This window comes from Camelus ferus, chromosome 13 (assembly GCF_009834535.1).
Source record: "Camelus ferus isolate YT-003-E chromosome 13, BCGSAC_Cfer_1.0, whole genome shotgun sequence".
Lineage (NCBI taxonomy): Eukaryota > Metazoa > Chordata > Mammalia > Artiodactyla > Camelidae > Camelus > Camelus ferus.
In genome coordinates, this window is record NC_045708.1 from 28,208,171 (window position 1) to 28,225,769 (window position 17,599).

General features: G+C 52.9%; 1 protein-coding gene and 1 non-coding gene across 3 annotated transcripts; both read right to left on the reverse strand.

The window, feature by feature from the left end:
* Positions 1–506: 506 nt before the first annotated feature.
* On the reverse strand, positions 507–628 carry LOC116668360. The gene has a single exon (XR_004325530.1). It is a non-coding gene; the product is annotated as a small nucleolar RNA SNORA26 (small nucleolar RNA).
* Positions 629–2,211: 1,583 nt separating this feature from the next.
* Positions 2,212–17,083, reverse strand: HEYL (hes related family bHLH transcription factor with YRPW motif like). 2 transcript variants are annotated; one of them, XM_032493916.1, is made up of 5 exons: positions 16,883–17,083; positions 10,858–10,924; positions 9,802–9,885; positions 8,464–8,545; positions 2,212–6,034 (listed from the first exon to the last, which is right to left on the reverse strand). In XM_032493916.1, the coding sequence occupies exons 1-5, from the start codon at positions 16,960–16,962 to the stop codon at positions 5,361–5,363; spliced, it is 987 nt and encodes a 328-aa protein (XP_032349807.1). In that variant the 5' UTR covers positions 16,963–17,083; the 3' UTR covers positions 2,212–5,360. The 2 variants fall into 2 exon arrangements, with proteins under 2 accessions (XP_032349807.1, XP_032349808.1); XM_032493917.1 differs by having other exon boundaries at positions 10,858–10,920; positions 16,883–16,986.
* Positions 17,084–17,599: the final 516 nt, after the last annotated feature.

The window sequence follows — 17,599 nt, forward strand, 5'->3', positions numbered from 1 at the left end:
CCACAAAGTCATAAAATAGTAAGTGACTCTTTTTTTGTTTTGTTTTGTTTTTGGAGGGGGGAGATAATTAGGTTTATTTATGTATCTTTTTATTATTATTATTATTATTATTATTATTATTATTATTATTATTATTATTATTATTATTATTATTATTTAGTGGAGGTACTGGGGATTGAACCTAGGACCTTGTGCAAGCTAAGCATGTGCTCTACCACTGAGCTATACCCTGCCCTGTAAGTGACTCTTGAATGAATTACAGTCAACCCTCAGTATCCATCAGGGATTGGTTCCAGGACCCCCGTGGATACCAAGATCCACAGATGTTCAACTCCCTTCTATAAAATGGTGTAAGATAAGCATATAACCTACCCACACCCTTCCATATGCTTTAAATCATCTCTAGATTATTTATAGTACCTAATACAATGCAAATGTTATGTAAATAATTGCTGGCTGGGGTAAATTCTAGTTTTGCTTTCTGGAACTTCCTGGAACTTTTTTTCAGCTGTGACTTCAGGCAGGAACCAAAGAGGAGTTTCTCAGTCTCTTCCCTGGGTGTTATGGAGACTTACTTTACCCTTCTGTGTTAGCCTCTCAAGGCACTGTGTCAGCCTTAAGAGGGCACAGGAAAGGGCAGGAATTTTCTGGAAATTAAAAAAAAATATTTTCAATACGTGGTTGGTTGCATCTGCAGATGTGGAAGCCACAGATACAGAGGGCTGACTGCACAAGTCCCTAAAGCTCTCAACACATCATGTTTCTTAAGCACCTGCTCTGGGCTGGGGACTAGATGGGGCTGCAGGACGGAGATGCTCTTGTGGAACTTCATTCCTACTTCACTTCTCTGAAAACATCAACCTTTTCAGGCTCACAAGCTGGAGTCCAGTTCGCCTATTGAATTGAAATTTACCTTGACTAGGAAAGAAATCCTAACTCTTCATACCTCCTTAGGGGATGCCGAGCCCCACGGCAGATAGGTTAAATCATCCTCTCTGGGGCCTGGACACTGATATTTTTCAAAATATCAAAATATCCTCTTGGTGTGGCCAGTGAACAGGTGGAACTGAGCCTGAATACTACTCCTCCCTGTCGTCCACACCACCCCAAACAGGAGTTTCTTAAATAAAGGCTGACCTTAGCATTCACCGGGCAAAACTTTCCACGGCTTCCACTGCTGACAGGCTGAAGCCCACACACTGCACGGCACTGGAGGCCTCTCACAATCTGGAACCAGCCTCTTTCTATAATGACACTCATGGCTAAGATGCACTGAGCATTTCATACGACCCAGGCATTGTACCAAGAGCTCTCCAGGTGTCATCCCATTCCAGTTATCACCTAACCTTAGGCAACTATGTCTTGGCCCAGTTTCCTTATTGTAAAATGGGGGCATTCCAAGAAAAGCATCTGGCACAGTGTCTGGCATGTAGTTACCAGTCAGCTAACAGTAGCTCTTACAGCATCATCCCTGTTCTTTAGATGAGAAGGTTGAGGTTCAGGGGTGTTAAGTAATGTGCCCGAGGCCACAGCCCTAATAAGTGAACAGAGATGGGGCCTGAACCCAGGAAGTCTGGCTTCAGTGCCCAGACTAGCCTTTCTTTCGCTCTGTCACTGAAGGCCGGTGCTCACCTCAGGCCAGCTTCCAGAGCGGCCCTTGAAGAGGTTCCCTCCATGGTTAGAACGACTCCCTTTGTCCTCCTCCAGGAAGGCTTTCTCCCAGCGTGCCCCTCCTCCATGGCCACCCCCCTAGGCCAAGGCAGACACCCCTCAGCCTTCTCTGCAGACCTCTCTCCACTCACACTACCCAGCTGTCACTGAGACAGGGTGTACCCCCCAAGGGCGACCGCGTCCTCGTCACCTCTGGCTCTGTCACGCCTGGCCTGGCACGGAGCAGACCTCTGCAAATGTTTGCTGGATTTGTTGCAAGCCAAATCCATCAGAGAGAGCCGGGCCAAGAGTGGAGAACAAGACCTTCTGGCAGGGCCGGCCTGCCTGTTCTCAGCTGTCAGGGTGCACTCCAGAGCAGGCACACTCGTGCTTTTCTTTGGCCAGAGTTCCTTCAGCATTTGCCAGAACTTCCAGTCCCCTGGCCCTGGCTCTCATTTTGCTCTCCAGCCACCCCTCAAAGTTAGCCAGCAGGGGATTCACCCCTAGAAGAGCCTGTACCATCCAGCAACATAAGTCCAGAAGATTCCTCACCACCCCTAGTTCATTTATTCAACAAAAATTTATTGAACCCTGCCTTTGAGCCAGGCACTATGCTTGGCACCAGATACAGGGTGGAGGGCAAACCAGGCATGGTCCCTGGCCTCACAGAGCTTATGTGCTGGTGTGGGAGACAGTCAATGAGCAGGTAAACACACAAACAGATGTGCAATGGTACATTTCATATGAGAAGAAAACAGTAGGGGGCTTTGAGATAGATTAACTATTCAAGCACAGTAATCAGGGAAGGCCTCTCTGAGGAGGTGACATTTAAGCCAAGGCCTGAGGGTATGAAGAGCTCAGCCTTCAAGGTGTAGAGGAAAAGCATTCTGGGCAAAGTGAACAGCATATGTGAAGTCCTGGAGGTGGGAATGTGGTTGGAATGTGGAGGAAATGGAGGAAGGCCATGGTGGCAGAAGCCCAGGGAACAAGATTGGGACTGGCAAGAAGTAAGGCTGGAAGTGAGCTTGGGACCAGAAGAGGAAGAGTTTGGATTTACCCTTAGAACAACAGGGTAGTAGAGTGAGGATCTGAAACCAAAGTTGATATGATGTGGTCTGCACATTTAAAGCTCTGGTTGTGTTGAGAACTGACTGGCAAAGCAAGAAGGAAGCAGGTCAACATTTTGGAGGTCAGTGATCTGGAGAGAGGGAATGTGGACAGATCAGGATGAAGACTGTGTGTTCAGAGAAGCGGGTGGACTCCAGAGATATTTAAGAACCTGGCAGAGGTGTCCAGAAGAGCTAAAAAAAAAAAAACAAACTTTATTGAATGTCTGCGACAACCCCAGCAATGGGGTGGGAGTCAGTGGTACCAGAAAGACTTGGGAATAAAAACCGAGATATGTGCCCTCAAGCACCAAAACCAACACACACAGTCACCTTCCCCCGACAATCTCCCAGGGAGAATAAACCCAAGAGCAACTAAGATGCTGGAAGTTCTGGGCCATTTCCACCTCATTCAACGGTGTCAGATGGTTCTTTTGGAGTTGGGTTTTTGCAACATGAAAATGTGCTTCCCACTGTCCCACCATGAGTAAATCTTGGATTCTTGGGCTAAGAAGTGGCCAAACTGCGGCACCGGAGCACTGACCTAGTGACCTGGGAGCAGTGAGCTGGGGTGGCCAGGGAGGAGGAGGAGGGGAGGAGGGGGAAGGGGACGAGAGGAGAGGGGAAGAGGGAGAGAAGGAGAGAAGGGAGGGGGGAGGAGGTAGGGGGAGGAGGGGAAAGTTGGGGAGGAGGGGGAGGAGGAGGGAGAGGATAAATTCTTCCCCCGCCCCTTGTGAGAAAGGCGAAGTTAGTCTTCGCCTTCTGCTACCTCCCTCTGTCCCCCTCTCCCAACTCCTGGGAGCCTGCTGACTGCCCTGCCCTCCCTCTCTGTCTCCCTCTATCTCTGTCTCCCTCAGGAGCACTGCTGGCCAGTGATCCCCTCCCAGAAATGATGCCTCTCTCCTCACTGTCGTCCATCACAGATGGGTCCAGGAGGACCGCAGTATCTGATCCAACTAACTCACAGTGAAGAGTGAAAGGATTACTTTAGTTCTTTATCCCTCCTTGAGGAATTTGCCTTCTCAAAAGAGCTTTCTGGGTCATTTAAATGATCTCTGCCCTTCTACCCACTTCTCTGAAAGGGCCCTTTTTCCCCCAGGGCTTTTGCAAACTCTACTTTTGAGCCCAGGGAGTCTCCTCAATTCAGCCTCTGGGGAGGGCAGTTCCATCGAAGGGTGAGGGTGGGAGATTCTTCCAGGGGGTGACATAGGAAGCATTTAATAACCAGTGCAGAATAAGCACCAACGCATTGCCAGCTGGAGGACACCACAGCCTTGGGTCTGCCGGGCCTCAATCAGCACGGAGTCCTGGGAGGAAAGCCATGTGGTGGCGGCACTTGGAGGCATGCAAGGAAAGCAGGTATTTGTCAATGAGCACAGAAGTGTTTCTACATTTTAACAACTATCCGGCAACACTGGGCCAGTTGTATGTCAGTCCTGGTCTGCCCGTCTTGTCCGGGCTCTGCTGTTCCACTGGGAATGGTCTCTGGGCCATTGTTCCCTCCATTAGAGGAAAAGTGGCCTGGGCTGGAGCTGGGTAATGAATGGCCTTTGAGCAGAGCCAGCTGCGTGGAATCCCGGGTGAACAGGATCTCAGGCCCTCGACCCACTGTGTGACCTTGAAGGGCCGAACCGCCTCTGACTGTCCTTCCTCTCGCCCCTCCTTGCAGTTATTTTTGTCCAGCCTGACAGCCCTTGGCGGTCCCAGCAGTCTGGGCTCCGTGAGCCGGATGCAAACCAGGCAGCACAAACGTCTGGGGCTGAATCCCAAGAGGATTCCTCTCTGGGCGCCATCACGTGGGAACATGGTCCTCTGCACTGTGTATCCAACGGGACCACACGCCTGGAGGACGCGGTGACCCTGCGAGAGTCAGGGAGCTGGGTTCCCTGTCTCTCAATCCTGGTTCCTGTCTAGGGGTGCCATCTGAAGCCTGGTGATGAGGACACCCTGTCACCTCCCAGCTGTGTGAGGGGAACTGTTGGTCAGCTGGAGGGTGGGTGTCTGCAGCTGGGAAGAGGGCAGAAACCGGCCCTGCTGGGATCCCAATCTTCAGCCTTGGCCATAGTGGACAGCAGGTCTATCCTGGGGTTCACTGCGATGGGGTGGGTAGGAGACGGGGGGCTGGGAAGACAAGGTTCCCAGGAGACGTCTGTGCAGTTACTGTCTCAGGAAACGAGACAGACTCTGTGTTCTGGCGCCGTGGGCCAGTCAGTCACTGCTCCTGATTGGGGTCTGATCCCCAGGGAAGCAGCGTGTCTTAGGCCATTATGTGTTTTAAGTGAAAGCATTGTTCCCAGACCTGAGATTAATGCCTACTGCCCCATGTGTGCTGGGGCAGGAGAGGGGTCTGGGCACAGCTCTCAGGGGCTCCCCCAGGACTCATCTATCCAGGGAAGAAATGAGACCAAGCCTCAGCATTCAGCTCCGGGAGAAGCTGGGACAAGCAGTAAGGAGAGGAGATGGGCCAAAGAAGGAGGGGGCCTCTGATGGATGAAGAAGACACCTTCATATATGAACCAGTCCAGGAAGCAGAACAGAAAAGGCAACGCCATTTTTAGAGCTCCTGGATAAAGAACTCTCCTCACTCCTGCGGGCAAAGCCAGCTCAGAAAGCCCCGATTTCAGTGATTTCAGAGACCCAGGGGTGGCAAAGCACAGCTCCTGCTGGCCTCCCAGCTGGCCCTGGGGAAGAGGGCCTGGGGGCAGGGACAGCCACATAAGCAGGAGACCCCACAACACCAGGAGGGGCAGGGGAAGAAGACCGCAGGAGAGGGGCCACATGGCTGCTCCTCGTAGCCCTGCCACTGGGGGCCACAGGCAGAGGGGCAGCTGGCCTCTCCAGAGGGCGGGCCCTCCGGGTAGAAGATGCCCCTCGACTGGGCAGCCAACTCCTCCGGGCTGGCAGGATGGTGCCAGTGGCTCTGCGCAAGGGAGTGGTTCGGAAGGCTGGGATGGGGTAAGCAAGAGAGGAGGCGCTGGGGAGGATGGGGCCGGGCACTCTTCCGAGGATGGCAAGCTGGTTGCTTGGGGCAGGCAGCCCTGGACAGCTATGGAAGAAGGACCAGGGCCAGGCAGGGAAGGCCAGGGGGCCAGCGGGCGTGGGTGAAGGCTCCATCTCGGCTGCATAGCTGTTGAGGTGGGAAAGAAGGCGAATCCTCACGGGGTCCGCACGGCTGCTGGGCCCTTCCAGGACCCCCAGGTACCTGATGACCTCGGTGAGGCACTCCCGAAAACCGATGCTCCTGAAGTCGACTGCCAGGGCTCGGGCATCAAAGAATCCTGCAAAGTGAGGCATGATGAGGGCATGCCAGGTGGGAGACAAGCACTGAGCCTGGAGTCAGACTGTCTGAGTTCTGGACCTGCCTTCCCCACTCACCCCTATGTGACCTTGGGCACATCACTTCACCTCTCTGAGCCCCAGTCTCCCCATCTGCAAAGTGGGAATAATCATTCCCACCTGGGGTTGAGGAGGTGGGCTATGAGGATCAAATGAGCTCACTAAACTATAAAGCATTATAAAATGTAAAGTATGGGTTTCATCACAATTCATGATAAACTCAAAAAAGAAACTCTGTGGCCAAGATAACTGCACTTAAGTAGACCCTTGCCAGGTATGAAATGGCTGCTCACATGGAGGTATAGGACAACCCTGCCTGCTGATGGGGGCAGATGCTGGGAGGTGATGGCAGCAGCCATTAGAGATGGGAGACTCCTTGGAGAGGAGGCCAGAGTGTAGCGGTGAAGCATGAGGCCACCTTGGAGGCCAGCTGCTTGACCATAGACTTCACTAGCTCCCTGACTATGGACATGCCTCAATTTCCCTAGCTGTGAAATGGGCATATAAAAGTAACTGCCAAAAAAAAAAAAAAAAAAAGTACCTGCCACATAGGGGCTTGGGGGCAAAATGAAATGGTGCACAGAAATACTCAATAAGTGAAAAGTTAGGTATTGTTTATATGACTGGCTAGGTCCCCATGGGCATTCGAGTTTGTTCCCCAGCCCAAAGGGCAGTCCAGAAAGCAGGATCCTACTCCGGTCCTCAGCGACTATACTCAGGCCCAGGACCCTGTTTTTGACCTGATTTCAGTGTGGGATGACCCGGGGACTGCCCGCAGAACTAGTCACACTCTCACTGCCTCTCCACATCTGCCCCTTTCTCAGCAACCTTCTGGGCAAAGATAGAAGGGCCTCAGTGAGCACTGGCCTCATGATCATGGCAGTAAATATCGGGTCCCTGGTTCATGGCTGAGGCCCCACAGAGGGACAGCTTGGCAGGAGACGATGTTTGGAGTCAGGCCTCCTTCCTGGTGAGGCCTGGCTCCACTGTATATTTAGTTGTGCAACTTTGAGCAAATCCCATCACTTTTCTGTCACCGGTTTTTAATTAACACTTGCTGAGTTCTTCCTAAGCGCTTAATTTGCATTAGCCAATTTAAACCTCATAAAAACCTATTGTTATTCCCATTTTGGAGATGAGGAAACCAAAGAATAAAGAGGTTAAATCATTTGTCTGAGAATAAATCATTTGTCCAAGGACAGAAAGCTAGTAAGTAGTAAAGCCGGGGTTCGAATCCAAAGCCAGGGCTCCAAGCCACAGTTCTCTGTCTTCCCACCAGCCCTTAGCCAGAAAATGGTGAGGACAACCCCCACCCTCGAGGCTCTCAGTGAGAATCAAATGAGATAACATTCGTGGAAGCATTTTGAAAACTATAAAATACTGCCCAAATATTAGTCACTATTTTTCTTTTAATTGGAGAAATATAAATGTAGCGTGAAACCTCTCCCTCATTGGTTGATTAGAGACAAGTTTTCACTGTCGGCGGTGCATTCTTTTGGCAGAAGTTCTTGGAGTGACCACCTATATCAGGGTCACCGGGCATGCTTGCTAAACACTCACACTTCAGTCCACACCTACTGCTTCAGGATCTCTGGGATGTGACCCACGACGCTGCCTGTCCCCACATGACACTGCTGCCCACCGAGGCTTGACAGGCACCAGGGTGGGCCACTTAAAATGCAACTGTCCCCTGGAGGGGCGGCAAGTCAAGGTTTTAGGATTTAAGTCTTTGTGGCCAACGTCTGTGGAGCTTTCACGGTTTCCCAATTGTGAAATCGCCAAAACACACAGAAAGGCTTCAGGCAGACAAATTTCCATTTGTCCAGAAGTCTTTTAAAAGCCACAGTTCCGTGACTTTATTGTAATGGACTCGCTCAAAATAACAGAATGAGCTCCATTTGCATCCCACTACAATCCTGTGACTAGTTTTCAACTGTGAGTGCGACACAGCCTCCCAGCACTGCCAAGGACGCAACAGCCCAGAAGCCTAGCCCAGTGGGTCGGCACACCAGTGAACTGCTGTGGCTAAAATTCTCAGGCAGGCCCCACCCTGCCTGGAACTGGGGTCCCAGTGGGACAAGCTCATTCAGGCTGATGCTTAAGGAGGCCCTGGGGGCGGGGGGACCAGTAGTGGAAGGACTGGAATTAAGGAAAGGGCCAGGACACGCGGAGACAATGAAAGAGGAGAGGGCAATGCCAAGAGCAGAGGCAAGTTTTGTGAAAGTTCCTCCTGGATCTGCTTCAGCCCCTCTGTAGACAGTGAGCTCCATGAGGGCAGGGACCACGTCTACTTTGCTCACCAATGTATCCCCAGGCCCAGCCCCCAAATGTTGGCTGTACGAATGAGTCTAAGAGAATAGAGCATCAGTACCTGTCCCGCCGGTGGCGTGGAGCATCTTCAAGTGATCTACTGTCATCTGCAGGACCTCGGCTTTCTCCAGCTTGGAGGAGCCCTGTGTGTACAGAAGATAAAAGAGTGACAGCCTTCAGCGGACCTCTACCGCTCACATCTCCACATGCCGATGGGCACTCACTGCCTCAATTTTCTCCTCCTCCCGCTCCACCACGGCTTGAAATTGGCCTTCTGCTTTGGCCAAGGCCTCCAGATCTAATAGATCCTCTTCAGTTCTCATTTCAGCCTGCCTGTCCACCACACTACTGATCATCCTTCCTGAAAGCCCTCCTCCCCTGCCTTCCATGACAACGCTTTTTCTGGGTCCTTCTACCTTGCTTGTGGCTCTAACTGCCAGTTAAAACAGTGGTGTTTCCAGGGGGTGATGGCTCACTTTTCTCACTTTGTGCACTCTCCCCAGAGAGACTCCTCTACCTCTGTGGCTTCATGCACCATCACTAGAATGTCACTCCTGCACACCCACTTGCCTCCTAGACTAGCTTTACCAGGAATCCACCTTCACACTCACACACACAGTCCCACACAAGATTGAGCTCACTGTCTTACCCCAAAGCACTTGCTTTCTCTCCATTCTCTCTCTTGGGGAATGTTTCCAAAGCCTTCAGCATCACCTGGTCTCCCAGGTGAAACCTGAGGGTTGGACTCTCCACGTGAGTCCCTTGAAGGTAGGTACCAGGTCTAGTTCATGGCTGGGCTTGTGAAGGTTTCAGTGAATGTCTGTGGAGTGACTGACTCATTCCCCCCAGCATAAAGGAAAGCACAGGCCCCTTGACCGTGCCTTGGCACACACGGTGACAATCTTTGAGGCTGTCTGCTTGATTCAACTAACACCCCACTAGAGTCCTTCCATCCTGGAATGTTCAGTGACAGAGAGCTCACTCCCCAAGGAGCCTGTTCTATTCTCAAATAGTTCTGGAAATGTCAGTAGCGCAGAGGGAGAGGGCACTGTAGGATCACACAGTCTGTGTTCCACTTCGCTCTGCTATTCACTAGCTGTGTGATCTGATGTTAAGTTACTTCACCTCTCTGTGCTTCAGTTTCCTTACCTGTGCAATGGGCATAATAATCCCTCCCCTTCAGGGTCATTCTGAGGATTCAATTCCACGGGATGATGGACATAAAGCTGCAACCCCCGAGCCACCTCCATAAATATAAAATCCCATCCCCTTATTCCTGTCCATGGACAGATATCAGTAAATGACGTCACAGAACTTTAGGCAGCTGCCACCAATCATTAAGAGATGATGCCTCGAAAGGTGAACCTTATCACAATGCACGATCAGCAATGTCACATACCTGCTTCTCAAAGGCAGTAGGGACCAAGCGCCGCAGTTCAGAAAGGCTGCTGTTAATGCGGTCTCGGCGCCGTTTCTCTATGATCTAAAACACAATGATGTACACACTTCATCACAGTTTCCAACATGCTTGATGGACATTGACTCATATTTTCCTTCACAATATTTCTGTGAGGTAGATAAATCCATTCTTACATTATGGAGGAGGCTCAGAGAGGGGCAGTGATTTGCTTAAGGTCACACAGCAAAGAAGTTGCAAGACTGGGACTAGAACTCAGATCTTTCATCTTGATCTGAGGGATGCTGTTCAAAATGCTCAGCCACTGGTACAGCAGGGCACCAACCAATGAGAACAGCACTGGAGCAGGCCCTGAAGACCCTGCTAGGCCACGGAGACCCCTTCGGTTGCTGGGTCATGAAATCTAGGAGTCCTAGGCATTGCTTTCTCCAGCTAGGAAGGACTTTCATACCCACTAGCTCTTTCTCACCTCACAATACTGGTAGCAGGGCAGAAATCACAACCCCCATTTTACTGATAAAGAGAAAGAGGGCTGGATGGAAGTGGTTTGCTAAGGTCTCTTGGTTAGTGAGGGGCAGGGCTGGTCTCTGTCAGATCCTGGGTCTCAGTGCAGAAGTATAGCTATATCCTGGGAGAATGTGGAGCCAAGAGAAAGGAGAGGTGCCTCTGTCTTCTGTCCCCTTTCCTCACCCCTCAGCACACTGAGAGAGAATGAAAGCTCTGGGCTCAGAGAGAAGCAGGGGGAGGCTGGTGGCTAATTGTGCCAGCTATTGTTCCAAGTGCATTATATTAATTCACTTAATCTTGAAACAACCGTTTGAGGTAGGTACCGTCATTATTTCAGTTACACAGATGAGACAAGGAGGCACGGAGAAGTTCAGCGGCTTGCCCAAAGTCACCCTGCTAGCTACTGGTGGAGCCGGGACTTGAACTCAGGCAGTGTAGTTTCCAGGTGGTGTTTTTGACCAGGGTTCTCTGGGCCAGGCCCTTGGGTACTCAGGGCAAACCTCTGTCAGGCAACTCTGTTGAGACACTCACCCCTCTGCGTTTCTTCCTGGCTTGCATCTGCGAAGGGCTGGGAGTGGACAGAGGCCGGGCCATCTGTCTGGAGAGGAAGAGAAAGGCTGATTTCTCAGAGCTCGAGGACCACCTCCCTGGCCTGGGCTGACCTCGGAGGCTGGACTGTGGGCAGGCACCGCCCCCCTCCCAGCAGGCCGGGAAGAGGCGCAGGGCAGGCGTGGGTGGGGATGCCCTATCTCCCCTTCTCCCCGGGGGCTCATTTCTCCCGGGCACACTCTTCCCCTACACTGGGTTTCCTGCCCTAGAGTCGCCGGCGGCGAGGGCCACGGGTCGGGGGCTTGGCTCTTGTCAGGACCTGACCTGCTCGGCCCAGTCCCATGCCCCTCGCTCCCTGCCCCTCGCCCTCGCCCTCGCTGCGACCCTCGCGGGCGTCGGGGGAACCACAGCCCGGCCGCTCGGCTCCTGCAACCCGATCCCGCGGGCGGGGCGGGCGAGGGCACGGGCGGCGGCGGGGCCGGGCGGGCGGGTTGGGTTTCAGAGGGAGCCGCTGGGAACGAGCGTGGAAAGAACAGATGCCGCCGCTTCCCACGGGCCGGGCGCGCCGGCCGCCCGCCCTCCACCCGGCCTGCAGCTGCCGCCTCCTCCCACGCTGCGCGGCCGGGTCGAGGGGGAGGCGGCATCTGGGTCACAGGCCCCTCGCGGACTCTCGGGACACGGCCCGGCCTCCCCAGAAGGCCCCAGCCCCGCCGCGCATGTCGGGCCTCCGCTCCACTGCACTCCGCGGGCCTGAAGGATGGATATTTGCTCGCACCCTGGGAGTTCCCATCGCAAGGAAGAAGTTCAGCCCACCGGGGCTTTTCCTGCCCAGACAGACTTAAATCCTCTTCAGCCCAACTGCTTCGCCCTCTTAATGGTTTCCTGCTTCAGAGGCTCTCGGAGTGGAGGGGATTCGCTGGGTTGCAATGAGGAACATACGTTTGACCAACACGCCAGAGGCCCCACGCAGTCTCCGGGCTGGACCAGAGCCCAGCTCCCACTGGAGACACCTCAGCCACAAACAACTTTAGACAAGGTGACTCCCCTGCTATTTCAGAAAGCAAAATGTCACACATCAGAACAGGAACCCAGGAGCTTGCCTCCATGGAATATGTCTCCTCTTCGCCCTGAGTTCCCATCTCAGCGAAGGCACCCAACTCCCACTTCTACAGGGTGGACACTTGGCCACCATCTTTAATTCCTCCTCTGTCCTCACCCACCCCATCAAAACCTGCCCATTCCAAGTCGAAAATACACCTCTAATCTGTCCTTTTATCTCCACTGCCCATCTCAGGACCAAGTCCACATGGCTGGACCATCCACTGCAGGAGTCTTTTGCTGGGTCGCTCTGTACCATTTTACCTCCTACAAGCAGGCAGAGTGATCATCTAAATGCAAATCTGATCATGTCACTCTCTTAAAACTCATCAGGGGCTTTCCAATGCTTTTAGGATCAAAGCCACCATCTTTCAGGTAACCCAGCTGGCCCCTGTCACCTCCTAGACTCAACTCTTTTTTGTTTTGTTTGCTCCAGCCTGGGAATGCACTGAGTCCTTCCTGTGGTGCACATACTGTTCCCCTAGCCTAGCATCCTCTCCCCACCCCCTAAACCCCAGACCCCTTGCGTAGTAACTTCTACTACCCTTCAGATCTCAACTCAGATGTCACCTTCCTGGCGGAGCCTTTTCTGACGTCACCCCTCCCACTAGACAACCCCTGCTCTACACTCTCCTGACATCCTGCATTCATAGCATTTATGCCCGTCTGTTGTTTTATATTTTTATGATTATTTGATTAATGTCTATTTCTCCATCAAGGCTGTAAGCTCCATGAGGCCATGAACCATATCTGTCTCACTCACAGTTGTACCCAGTACTCAGCAAGTGCTTGGAACATGACAGAGAACACAGAGGTAATGCCATAGAATCTATGGCTTAGCCCTTTGTGGAACAGAGGTATATGTGGCTCACCAGGAGGGTCCCAGCCCACATGATGACCCTGTTGGCAGTAGAGTTTGGATCATTTTGATCAACCGCTCAAAGAGAGAAGATTGCAGGGGAGACCAACCAGATCAACATTTGTCAAACCTACTGCTATGCCCCTGGCTTTTTCCAGCTACATCTGTAAAAGGATGTCTCCATCCAAACATCTGGACAAGAATGTAAGGGTCTGTGAAAGTTACTGGGAGGGATGGCTCGGCAAGCTAGGTCTAGGGCTCAGACGGCCAGATCCTGACATCTGTAGGGCAGCTTGTTTACAAAGCTTCACTCTGGACAAGCCACAAGAGCCAAGGTAGACTAAGAAACATGGCCTTTGTCCCCCTAGGCCGGATAAGGCCTCTCTAGGGGTATTGGGTTAGCACTGCCCACGTCACTGCCTCTCAGTCTGATCCCTCCTCAGGGACCATCTGTTGAAGGCTGACACACCCTTTTCAGGGCACAGCAGTCTGGCCATCCCTTTACCCACTCTCCTAGTTCTCTGCAGTATTGTCCCTCTCCCTCCACTCCCACATCCCACAGGCAAACCTCACTTCACAGCTTCCTTGGCATTGCTACATACATTTCCCTCCTTTGAGGGAAAGCCCCATTTCACAGATGAGGATGCGGAGCACTGGGGGGGCTAAGGCAGCTTGCCCAGCCTACGCAGCTGCTGAGGAGCAAAGCCAGCATGGGAATCCGTGTCTTCTGGCTCCAAAGTCAGCATTGTTTTCCCTCCTAATTCGTATTTCCTGTCTGTCTGAATAGCCCTCCAGTCCCCCCAACCTTAAAGCTCCCAAGAGCTCAGCCAGACCTTGCTCGCTCCCAGGCTGTGATCTGGCCCTAACACTGGAAGGAGGTGTGAGAGCTTCTTGTCTGAGAGTCTGAAAATAAGGCAGATTTTCTAGGACCCAGGGAAGATATGTTGACCCCCAGGATCTGCTCCATGGGCCTCGAGGGGTCCCTAGCCAGAATTCTGGGGTGGTCTCCTGGGGGGAGGGGCAGCTTTCTAGGTGGTCTGGCGGCCAGTCCTGACCACCCTCAGCGCTCACCCTCAGTTCCTTTTTGGGAACTCCCCCATGAAGCCCTGGCAGGTGACCCCACTCATTTCCCATCAACCAGAGGCAGAATCACAAAGTCTCCAATGAAGGGCTCTCAGAGAGCACTGAGCCCACTGGTAAAATAAGGAAACTCAGAGAGGGGGAAGGATCTGCTTCAGGCCACACAGCAAATTAGAGGAAATTCCAGAACTGGAGCCAAGTCTACTGGCTTTTAATCCAGTGCTCTCCCCAGCGCACCCCATATCGTCATTGTCCCATCATGTATATTTCATAGCCAGTACTTTTTGCTCTAGACAGCACTTCTGTGTTCACTTGTCTCACTTATTGTGCAATAGCCCTGTGAGGGAAGTAGTATTGGGGCCATTTCCCATTTAGGAAAAATAATCATTTTATAGCTGGAGTGATAGAGACACAAAGTTCAGTCTTCAGACTTCTGGCTTTTCATTAGACCATGCTGCCTCAAGAATATAGCACCCTCTACCGAATGGGGACCCCTTAAGGAGCAGCATTAATTGGAAGTTACCTCGTGCCAAAGCAGGGAGCTGTGTGCCTTAGGTCCATTACCTCATCAAAGCCTTACCCTGTGAGGCTTTTATTAACATCACCATTTTGCAGAGGAGAAAACTGAGGTAGTTACGTGTCCAAGTTAATGGTAGTAAGAGTCACGCTCAGGTCTCTCTAACTTCAAAGGGTACCAGGAACGACCCGCAGACCCTGACCCAGTGCCTGACATGTAGCAGATGCTCATTAAATTTTTGCAGAGGGGGATGGGAGATGCTATATTCTCAGTTCAGACCCACATGTGTCAGGGGGCTGGGTTAGATAGAAGCTCTGAGGGTGATTCCCATATGTGGGTCCGGATACCACCACCAGGCAGATGCCCACAGTGACAGGGGCACCCTGCTCTTTATTCTTACATCTCTGAGTGTGGGGGATTTGCGCCCTGCCTCTGACCCTGGGGAGGCTGGCTGCTTCAGTCCCATGGCTCCTGCCACTGTTTATCTGGCTTTCTTTGTGCATGAAGCTCTTCTGTGAGAGATCCCTGAGGGCAGAGGCTGAGCAGGATACATCTGGGCCCCCCACGCCCAGCCCAGGGTCTGGGCCACAGCAGGCAGCATTCAGCGCTCCCTGAATTGAAGCATTGATATTTGCTGGGGGGAGGGCACTTTGGTGAGTGCTACAAAGAGGGGTCTAATAAGTCAGCTTCTGCCAGATGTCCAACTGCTTTCTCTCTTGGTGGGGGTGGGGGGTCTGCTTGTCTAAGAATCTAGATAGTCTTCAAAAAATGGGCTCTGGGTTGGTTGAAAGGACAAAATGTAGTATAGGAAAAAGACTGCCCACTGATCCTTTATGCCATAGTCCAAATGCCACCACCTTCAGGAAGCCCTCCTTGCCACATTTGGTTGTGAGTGATCTGTCCCTCCTTAGGTTGCTTTCTCACAGCCCCAAGTCGGTCTCTCCTTCCATTTTCCATTTTGTCCATGGTTTTTGTGTGATCTGGCAGGTCACTGACCAGGCTGCAAATTCTTGGAGGACAGAAGCCAGCTCTGATCAGCCTAGCTCTCTGACACCAATTTCATGCCTCTGATTCATGAAGACCCAATGACACTGAATTTGAGACACTACCACCACCACATGGTGCTGGGCCCTTCCCCTGCTCCTAGCAGGCACAGACTCAAGGAATTGATTCTCTAAATAGCAGTTTCTGCTAAATAATTTTAAAAGGCTAATAAGTTGCACAGGAAATTGCACTGTATACCCCCAAACCTAATGCACTGGACATTACCTCCTATTATAAACCAGAAATAACTGGAAGCAGGTGGCAGTTTACTTGGGCTTGTGATTGAGGCAGGACCCCCTGGTCTCAGAAAACTGGAGATCACTGAAATTATGAAATACCCTCAAAAACACCCCTAAGAATGAACTGAATCCCCCTTCCAAATCTATTCTACAGTCAGGTTTGAATGAGCCAGGAGAGACCAGATAGGCCTCCTTTTCCCACTCACTGTCCTTTATTTTACTGATGAGGAGACTGGCTCACAAAGGGAAAGCAGTAGCCCAAGGTCACTGTGAGTTGGTGGCAGACTTGGGGCAGGGACCCAGGCCTGCAGACTCCTAGTCCGTTCCCTGCTGCTTTTTCAAGTGTTCTGGGTCCCTGACACTAATGCGCTGAGCTCTGTGCTAAACCCTTGACACAGGTTACCTCATTTGATTTTCCTAATAATCCTATGAGGTCGGTTCTCTTATTTAGACCCGTTTTGCAGATGAGGAAACTGAAGCTTTGATTGTTCACAGAACTGGGAAGTAGCAGAACTATATAAATCCAGTTTATTCTACAGGTTTGAAACAGGGTCAGAAAATGTATCAAGGGCTGAAAGACATTGGCAAGGGTGGTTCAGTGGAAAGTGCACTGGAATTGGAGACTAGGACCCTGCACTGACCATGGGCAAATCAGCTACTATTTTCTGCAATACTAAAACCTTAATTCTCAAGTGCAATTTGCTCAAGGGAGATTTTCTTCCCCTGGAAGTCTTCCCCACCCCACCCCCCGCCTCGTGTATGTGTGTGTGTGTGTGTGTAACTATATGAAAAGTGCTAGGGTAAAATTAAGAGAGTATGGTTACTCTGAATAGTCAGTATAGTCCAGCCAAGAGGGTGGGATTCCAACAGTCCATGGGGGTTTCCTAAGATTTTCAGGGAAAAGTCCTCTCCGGTAGCCTCACCTGGCACTTGGACGGAAAGAGATCGCCAATCGGACCTCAGACTTCGACCTGAACTCTTCCTCCATCCCAGCATCCCGAGCCCTAAAGGGCCAAGAGCGCACCGGATCCCCGGCACTCGTGCGCGTAACCGTGGCGCCACACCTGCGTCTCCCGGGCCGCCCCAAATATAAGCCCCGCGCTCGCCGCCCGTCTGGCCGCTCCCCAGCCCGCTCGCCCCGGCGCGCCCCGTGCCCCCAGCCCGCCTTACCTCAGCTCGCCCTCGCGGCCCACGTCGATGGGTCCTTCGGATTCGCTGTCGGAGCCGATCGGCTCCCGGGGCCGCTTCATGGCGAGCGCGGGCTGCGCGGGTCTCCGCCAGGCGCTGCGGGCGGCGAGCCGGGAAGTCGGGCCCCGCCCCGGCCCCGCCCCGGGGGCGCCGCCGCCGCCCTTTCCCAGGGCCCTTTCCTGCGCCGCAGCCCCGGGCGCCCCCTCGCCCCCGCCGTGACGCGCTGGCCGAGCCGTGGGAAGGCCCCGGGCGGTCGCCGCCCCCGCCGACGGCTGGGAGGTCCGGCTCTGCTGGCCATCTTGGCCGCCACGCGCTGGGTGGCCTTGGGCAGGTGCCCTTGGAGGCCTCCGGGGAAGCCGGGGGTCCCCTACTGTCCCTGGTTCGCCCCGGGGCGCTGCCAGCCTGTGGAGGCGCGGCTCCACGATGCCCCAGCTTCTACAGAGGTCCACCCACCGCTCCAGCCTCCTGGGGTTCTGGGGACGGCAGACACGTCCGGTTTGGGGAGGTTGGTGGTGGTGGCAATGGCCTGATCCTCAGCAAGAATCCTCCAGCTTCTCCCAAAGGGGTGGAGAGTAAGTGGAATGTGTATGAGGGGGAGCTGCCCTCCCCCAAAGGGATGGCCGAAGTTGTAGCTGCACCACCTGAGCAGGACCAGCTCTGGCCAAGTTGCCTGAGGCCCTGTCTTGGTGGTGGGTGTGG